Source organism: Nilaparvata lugens, chromosome 6 (genome assembly GCF_014356525.2).
Source record: "Nilaparvata lugens isolate BPH chromosome 6, ASM1435652v1, whole genome shotgun sequence".
In the NCBI taxonomy this organism is placed as follows: Eukaryota; Metazoa; Arthropoda; class Insecta; order Hemiptera; family Delphacidae; genus Nilaparvata; species Nilaparvata lugens.
This window is the reverse complement of record NC_052509.1, coordinates 41048480-41058029: the sequence shown is the minus strand read 5'-3', so window position 1 is coordinate 41058029 and position 9550 is coordinate 41048480. Positions and strand designations below refer to the sequence as shown.

The 9550-nt window shown below is 31.5% G+C and overlaps 1 protein-coding gene across 1 annotated transcript; it reads right to left on the bottom strand.

Moving 5' to 3' along the window:
* Window positions 1-639: 639 nt before the first annotated feature.
* On the bottom strand, window positions 640-5994 carry LOC120351921. The gene is made up of 2 exons (XM_039430808.1): window positions 5497-5994; window positions 640-4535 (listed from the first exon to the last, which is right to left on the bottom strand). Exon 2 carries the CDS (start codon window positions 4318-4320, stop codon window positions 3154-3156), a length of 1167 nt encoding a protein of 388 aa, XP_039286742.1. The 5' UTR covers window positions 4321-4535; window positions 5497-5994; the 3' UTR covers window positions 640-3153.
* Between the last annotated feature and the right edge of the window lie 3556 nt (window positions 5995-9550).

The following is a 9550-nucleotide window of genomic DNA, read 5'->3' as shown; positions in this document are numbered from 1 at the left end:
ATGTTCACTTGTATTTGAATGCACAATACTTCCCCTATGATAGTATAATGGGTAATAAATAAACACTTGTTGTATCATATGTTTTCAAATTTTCAACATTCATACTATCCTCATAGACAACATGATAGCTATACATAGATAAACTATGATACATTACACACCATTAATTGTTATAGACTGCAGCAGACAAAATAAATTATTAAAATCTGGAGCAATAGATATGGAATTAACATTTTATTCAACAGAAAATTTCAAACCAAAAACAACTGCCTATTGCTTAATTCTCTATGATAATATCTATGAATACACACCATTGAGTGGCATGGTTAGGAAAGTGATGTAAAGTTAAAATTCTAGATAGAGATTAGAATAAATCTCAATAATAAAATTATCTACTCTTAGAACCATTATAGTATATATTTCAGTATTCCAGATATGCACACAAATACAAACTATACAACCATAATAAACATAATGAATTCTTACTGAATGAAAAAGACTGAGAAATTGCCAAAAAATCACTGATTTATTGATAATTAGAAAGACCGGTTTTGGTTATTACACCATTGTCAATCTCTGATAAACAGTTTATAATATATTAAACAGTTTATCAGAGATTGACAATGTTGTAATAACCAAAACCGGTCTTTCTAATTATCAATAAATCAGTGGTTTTTGACAATTTCTCAGTCTTTTTCATTCAATATGAATAATTACCACAATATCAACTTCTCAACTACACAACAAGCATAATGAATTCATTGATTCTAATTATTAGATTATTCAAGAAAAAATCATACAATGTCTTTGTATTACTTGATATCATAAACAAGCTCAAATTAATTATTATATACAAATTATACAACAATATTCACTGATAAAAATCAAAAGTTGAAGTAGAAAAATCTTATATTCTAAAATAACAAAGAATCTTAGAGCTAAAAAAATTGTATTGATATAGAATCTAGAAATTCATTTTTTTCATATAGAAGAGATAATACTTTCTCAATGATCATCATCAACATGTTTCCTCTTCCTACTCTCTAAATCTTTATGTCCAAAAGCCAAGGTACTTATCCCATCATTTTCCAAAAATCTTTTATTATCATGTTGTGACTAACTTCTCTCTTTTCACAATAGTTACTGTGTGAAGATTACTTTCAATTGAATGAAACTTTACAATTTTTGCCTTTCCCTGAAATAAGCAATCTTTATATAGTTTGAAACTTAATTGCTTTTCCTGAGCACTTTTTGTTATACCCTTTGCTACCTTCTTCTGTATTATCAGATAATATGAATGAATATATTTTCGGTTTCAAACCAACAAATTCAGATATTATTAGCCCTCCCTGCTCATCTTTAAATTTCCCTATAATTTTATTATATTTATCACTATAACACATATGATTTCTTTTATAGTTTGATGTGTCAAATATATCTCCATGTATCTTAATCTTTTCATAAATGTCATCATACTCTATTGAATACATGAAACTATCTGTATCTGACATTAAAACTTTACATTCATTCAGAAATATTTTTTTAATATGGTTATAATGGAAATCCTCTAGAATTACCATTCCAACATAAATTGGTTTATTTAACACTATCTCAACTTTATTTAAAGTTACTCCAACAACATTTTCTCCATATAAATGCCAGTTTTTAGTTCTTGGTTTTGAAATGAGTTTGTGTAGGTTTTTTTCATTAGTTACAATTTCAAAATCAGAATGTTTTTTTCACATTCATTAAAGTTTGTCTATATATAGGCCTACTATTATTCATTAGTTTATAAAGATTACATTCAAAGTCATTATGTGCATTTCTTCTTAATTGAGTATTCAAGTTTATAAATGGTTCCAACCATTTAGATTGTAGAAATTTAATTCCTCTATGGATTTTCTTGAGCTTCATGCCAAGTCTTAGGTATAGTTTCAAATTATTAATATCTATTATGTATTTCTCTCTATCTTTCAAAGTAGTCAACAACTTTTCAGTTTTTCCATTTGATGCTTTCACCGGTGCTAAAGGATAGTCATCATGACTGTTATGAAGATGTCTTGGGTACCTATTCAAGACCTACTTCCAATACATATCCTACATTACTTTGATCTTGTTCTACATCGAATTCTTGAATTTCTGCTTCTGTCATCCATTCAAAATTTGAATGTGGTAGATTACAACTCATTCCCACAGCATAAAGATTATTACAGTCCCAATAGATAATATATGTTTTTGGCTCATTTATCTTGAAATCATTCATATATCTATTATTGGCTTTTGCATAGCAGTGTGGAATAATACTAATTCTGCCCCTAATTCCTTTTTCAAAGAATAAATACTGATCAGGATCAGAAATTAATTGCAATTCTACTTTTGTATATTTCAACAAAGCAGACCAGGAAAAGTGAGGGAGAGAGTAGCAATGTGCTACATCCATGTTGTATGTATTCATGAACATTTTCCTAAAGTTTTCAAAAATATCAGCAAGGAGAAGAATATCTATTTTCAAATAAAAATCATGGAATTGTGCAAGAATCTCTATTTTGAAAACTCCCCATACCGTTTTTGCATGCTCATACTCTTCTACAGTTGCATTTTTGTCACCTATAGAACTATAAAACTTATCAATAGTTGGCAATTTGGTTTCAAGGAATTTTTGAAAATTGTTCATATATTCATATAGATACAATTGGTTTTTCTTAGTAGATCAATTTTATTTGGAGGGAAATGTTGTTGAAGTAACTTGAACTCAGGATGTATAGCAACTAATTTATCAAGAGAAGAATGTAGATAATTCAATGAGTCTATAAATCTTAATGTGTTATTCAATGTCATTGTCATTATTTTTTCACTACTTTTTGCAATAGTGCTAATTTTTTTCTATAATTACTAAGATATTTCAAAATGAAATGCATATCATATCCAGTTGGATTGTGGAAAATTACTGCATATATAATGTATGGAACTTTGAGAGTGTAACTATAATTTGAGAATTTCAAAATCTCCCCCTCTTGTGGCATTCTAACTCTTTGACATTTATTCAATGAACATAATTCTAGATGTTTTTCTAAATTAGCAAGAGCATTTGTCGTTGTGAATCTATGTAAACAATAGGGACATATCTCAACTTTTCCATGATGTTCTGTTTGATCAGACAACAATCTTGACAAATTCTTCACTAGAATATAATGCTATTTTTTTTAGGAAAAAAAGAGTTATTGTATGCTTCCTTCCTCTATTCTTTGATGTAGATATGGGATATATAATATCCTTCTCATCCTCATAACTCAACACATTAATACAAATATCTTCATTAAAACTCTCAAACTTTGGAATTTTTTCTATTTTTACAGGGAATTCCAAATTCTCAACATTGACTAAATGTGAATATTTTTGTAGGTCCGTAACTCTATTGTTCCTTTGATCTTCATTGAAGAATGATAGTACTGACCATAAGAATGATTTCTGATCATCATTGAGTATGTTGACAGTTGCTTTCTTATTAGCAAGTCTATTTGGAGTTGGAATGTACAAACTAGCTGCATTTGCAAGAGTTAGTCTTGAAAGATTCCTTATATAAATGAAATGTTTATCCTCTAGCAAGATTAAATTTTTTTTATGCAATCTACTTTGATATTCAGATACATGGAGTGGGGAGATAGTGTCACTCTCTTCTGCATAATCATAAACATTTATACAAATATCTACATTCAAACTCTCTAATTTTGGAATGTCTTCTATTTTTAGAGGGAATTCCAAATTCTCAACATTAACTAAATGTAAGTATTTTTCTAAATCTCTTACTCTATTGTGTTTTTGATCTTGATTGAAGTATGCTAGTACTGACCATAAGAAGCACCTTTGATCCTCATTTTTTATATTAATGGTTGATTTCTTATTATCAAGCTTTTTGGGAGTTGGTACATATGTTCCGGAATATATTGGTTTGTAGCAAACAATATTCAAATCAGAACATTCAATTGAATTAATCACCCAACCACTACCATATTGTATAAATTTATCTATTTTATTCCATATAATACCTTCTGCTTCATCCCATTGAACACTAAACTCTTTTATATTATCTTGAATTTGTAGAATTGTTTGTGCTATCCCATGAAATGTTTGTGTAGTATTCATTTCATGATCTGCAACTAATTTCTTCAGCTTCAATTTGAGAGCAACATACCATTTTATATTATTATTAAATTTTTCAGCTTCTTTTAAACAGATATCAAGTACAATTGGTTTTAAGTTTTGAAATATCAATATAGGATCAATAATTTCAAAATTATCTAAAACGCAAACAGTTTCCATTTATACCTCTCTCTGTAATATACATTTTTATATATGTTTTTTAATATACATAAAAAACTAAACTAAACTCAATATTAATTAGTCTTATTGAAATACCTTTCTACCATAATATGATGATGTATGGAGATGAGTGTGACATTCCCAGATTTTTTTGTCTTGGTGATATCCTGGTAGTGAAGTATTGAACTGAGAATAGATTACAATCTCCTGGACTCCTGAAATCAATAAAAAATTCTCTATGTTCTTTCAAAAGTTTCAATTATGAAAGAATTGGAGAGTGAGAGAGAGAGAGGGAATAAGTGGAAGAGAGCATAATAGTAGTACTGAGTGAGAGGGAGTAAGTAGAAGAGAGCATGATAGTAGGAGTGAGTGAGAGGAATGCTTTTTGGTTGAATGTTACTTCACTCTACTCTGTTTGACTTGTAGCTGAGTGTGTGTGTGATAGAAAGAGAGCAATAGAGTGCAAGTGGGAATGAATCTGAGAGTATGAACTGGAACTCTCTCATATTCCAAACTGTAGTCTCATAAAACTAGAATATAAAAGTAGCCTACTCACAATAATTATTATTGAACTCCTCCATATTCATGTCCTGGCTCAGAATAGCTTTTTATTAGGGTGACTTCTCTCCATTTTGTTTTCTCTAAATACAGGTATACATGGTTCCTGAGCTTATTCATAAGCTCAGTTGCATCAAGTCTCATACTACCTAATGAACTTGAAATAAAATTAACTGATGATGAAAATTCTACTTATAACATTAATTATGGCTGAGAGAGGTTGCCTAATGAACTTACAATAAAATTAACTCATGATCAAAATTCTACATATAATATTAATCATGACTGAAGCTATCTTTAAAAAACAATTAATGCACAGTTAAATCAAAATTATAACCAATTTTCATTAACTCATCCTATTTTCTGAGACAGAAACATTTACAATAACAATAAACTTTGAAAGGAATCTTGCACAGTACTTATAAATTAAAGGTCAATTTATGCCAATCACCTTTCTGTGCTTTGAACTTTCCTATCACAGTAGAGATAGGGAAGAAACAGAGAGAGTGAGTAAGAAGGGAGACTGCTACACTCATACAAAATGATTTCAAAAATGTTACCACATCATTACATTAGAATAGATTAGAAACTCAAGAAAGTATAATAGATAACACTCACCTTCATGTTTCTAACTTGGAAGGTAGAAGACTTATGCACAAAGATGTTTGCTGTAGTATGTATGCACACCACCAACTGCTTCCTTGAATACAGTGTGAATAATTTCAGACTAGAAATCAGCTTTTATAGTTTGTAAGAGGAGGGATTTCTGCCACTTTCACAGACAACTTTCTCCAACCAAGTAGCTGGAAGCTGTTTGACCCACTTTCACTATACTCTAACATGCTTGGCTTGTAGCTCTGTGTGTGATAGAAAAAGAAGGGACTTCTGACCACTTTCACTCTCTTTCACCAAAGCTCTTATCTGAGCACTTTAACATGTAAAGGTCAAACAACTTTCTGTCTCTGCAAATGTCTAGCCTACAGCAAGAAGTGAAATCATGATCTCTTCTTATGAATGTGGACTGATCCTTATTTTTCTGTTCAATCTTAACAAATGGGGTGTCAATGGATTTGTTATTAGATTTACTGAAAAAAGTTATTCTTGTAATGTTTTGTAAAATTAACGGTTTCTTAGTTATTCAAGAAATTGAAAGAAGCTGGATCTACTTTTTCCATGAGTGGGACTGATCCTTATTTTCTGTTCAATCTCAAGAAATGGGGTGTCAATGGATTTGTTATTAGATTTACTGAAAAAAGTTATTCTTGTAATTTTTTTTGTAAAATTAACGGTTTATTGGTTATTCAAGAAATAAAAAAAGCTGGATCTAGTTTTTTCCAAAAAAGTGGGAATAATAAAAGTGGGGATCTTCATTTGAGGTTCATTGTGAGATTAGGGGTATGGTTAGGTTAAGTTAGTTTAGATAACATTGGCTTGGGCAAGGTTAGAACCAAGAATCAGCTTTGGGGGCAGCTGTAAAATCTGACAAAGCATTTATTGGAACGGGTCCACTTCGATACTCGTTCCATTATTCCATTGTCATTATTTTGTCCATTTACACTGTCCGGTGATGTCACAGTCACGGTTACACTGACATAGTTCATATTCAAGATTGTGTTTTCTAATATTATTTGTCATTTCAATTTTAATATTTTTATTATTCAATTTTTGGTATTTTATTTCGTCCTTTAGGCATCTTACTTTCAAGATAATTGCTACTTTTTCATCAAATTGTCACGAACGTTAGCTTACGTGTCGGGCATTTCCGTCTTGTCCTTTTGTTGGTCAAGCGTTGGCTTGGCTTCTTGTCTTTTGATCATGTCTCATCGGTGAGTGCACATCGTTTCTGGTTTACTTTTTCTTCATCCAAATTCATCTGGCTTACTGAACGTTTTAAATGTGAAATATTCTTTCAAATGAATTCTTCAAATGTATTCATCAACTGTGATTCAACTATTTATCAATTTCTTTGTGTATTTACGCTGATAGACTTTGTCAAAGTTCCATAGTGTCATGTTGGCGTCTCTTGCCATTTTTCTAACAACATGGCTTCACCACTTGAGACTCAGACTTTCAATTTCATCATCTCTACCATTTGGAAATCGATCTGAAAATTCCACAACTTGGAATTTGGCTTATTTGTGAAGCATTTCAATTTCTAACCTCAAATTAATATTCTCATATCTGAATTATTGTATTGATGTCTAACTTGACATTCAAATTTCTGGATGCCCATGTTGCCTCTATTAATGTACTCAACATCAATAATTGTTTCATTGTATTTGATAGCTACCCTTGGCTTACAAGCATTTTCATTGAAGGCCCATGTCACCTCTATTAATGCACTCAACATTAATAATTGTTTCATTGTATTTGATAGCTACCCTTGTGATATGATAAACCATATGTTTTCGTTGTCATTGATTCATTCATAAAAATCAAATGTTGTTGATCCGTTACTAGTAGAAAGTCATGTTCAATTTTATTTGATTAAAGCTCTACAAATGAAGAGTTTACTTATTTCAATTTAATCAAATAAAATGCTGACAAAGAAAAAGACAAAAACGATTGAAAACCGTAACTACGAAGAAGATAAGATGGAATCACATATTGACAAGTTTCTCAAGCCAAAGGAATTATCTATCGACCCAGATTCGCCTACGGCAGAGAGAGAGTGGAAACATTGGAAAAAGACGTTCGAAAATTTCTTAGAAGGAACGACAACCAAAGACAAAATGAAAATATTGGTAAACTTCTTATCACCTGCTTTATACGAAATTGTGGAAAGCTATACTTTGTATGAAGAAACTATATCCATGTTGGAAGATATGTTCGTTAAACCAAAGAACGAAATTTATGCACGATACTGCCTTGCTAATGCAAAACAACAAATAGGTGAGTCCATTGATCACTACTATTCTGAACTAAAAAGATTAAGCTTATCATGTAACTTCACTAGAGTGTCAGCCGAAGAAAACAAAAACGAGCATATTAGAGATGCTCTTGTTTCAGGGTTATGTTCTATTGAAATTAAAGAGAAACTTTTTCAACAAGGAGATTTGAGTCTACAAGAAACCGTTTCCCAAGCACGTGTTCTTGAATCCGCAAAAACATATGCCGACTCCTTTAAAAGTACTTGTTATACAAACTCTGTTGAAGAAAATAAAAACATAAGCTTGAGTGAATCTTTCTCAGATGTTAATGCTGTAACCCAAAATCGACAGGCAATTGTAGAGAAATCCGTTCAATGCCAACGTTGCGGATATAAAAAACACTCAAATTCTCAAGAATGTCCTGCAATAGGAAAGACTTGTCATAAATGTTCCCGAATTGGACACTTTTCCCATGTGTGTAAAAGTAAAACGCTCAAAGAAAAACTAACTACGTCAACTATTACTGCAGCTGGTATAGCCAGTAATCTTTCTAAAGCTACACTTAATTAATTATTGTTTCGGTGAATGGAATAAATACACCAGCTCTTATTGATACCGGAAGTGTTGCCAGTTTTATTGATGAAAAATTTGCAAAAACAAATAAATTTAAAACTGCATCAGATTCTTGTTTTATAAGATTTGCATCTGTTCAACATAACACCGCTACAAAAGCATGTGTTTATAGCAATATTGTGTACAAAGGAAATGAATACAACAATATTAAACTCTTGGTATAAAAGAATGCTGTTGCAATGTGATACTTGGTCACGATTTTTTGATGAATCACTCTACAATAAGTTTAGCATTCAATGGTAATAAACAGCCTCTTGTAATAGATAATAATTCTACAACCACACCACCCTTGAAAGATTGCCTCTTGGTGGAGGCCATGATAAAACCATGTTCCCTTTTCAATGACTTGACTCCCGATTGCCACCCAATAACTACCCGATCCAGAAGACACCCACAAGATGACTATGAATTCATGAAGAATGAGGTCAATCGCCTCCTTACAGAAGGAATAATTGAGGAAAGCCAGTCCAGTTGGCGTGCCCAGCCTTTCATTGTAACCAATGGACAGAAGAAACGAATGGTCATAGACTATTCACAGACTATTAATAAATTCACAAATTTAGACGCATACCCTCTCCCATTGATCGAAGATCTTGTAAACACAATTGCCAAGTACAACATTTTTAGTACTGTAGATTTCAAGTCAGCTTACCATCAAATACCGATTCTTGAGAATGAACGACATTACACTGCCTTTGAAGTAGGCCGAAAACTTTATCAGTTCAAACAAATACCCATTCGGAGAGAATTTGAACGACTGCTTTGCCTATTTGGATGATGTTGTCATTTGTGGTTCAGATCAAGAAGAACATGACAGAAATCTTAAGAAATTTCAACAAGTAATTGAATTGTATGGCTTGACTATAAATGAAGAAAAATGTAAATTTTCAAAAAAATCATTGAAGTTCCTTGGGTATGAGATAAAACATGGAGAAATTAAACCTGACCCAGAACGCCTTGCACCACTCATGAACTTTCCACCCCCAAGAAATGCTAAAGAAATGAAACAACTCATGGGATTACTGGCTCATTACTCCCGATGGATTAAAAAAAAGATGAATCTTTTTCTCAAAAGATTCACCCCCTTGTCCACATACAGAAATTCCCTCTATCTCAAGATCATATGGAAACTTTGGAATTGTTGAAAAATGAAATTGCTTCCGCGGTAC

Excerpts from the sequence above, each read along its gene's own strand:
- LOC120351921 (XM_039430808.1), bottom strand. The coding sequence starts at position 4,320 with ATGGAAACTGTTTGCGTTTTAGATAATTTTGAAATTATTGATCCTATA.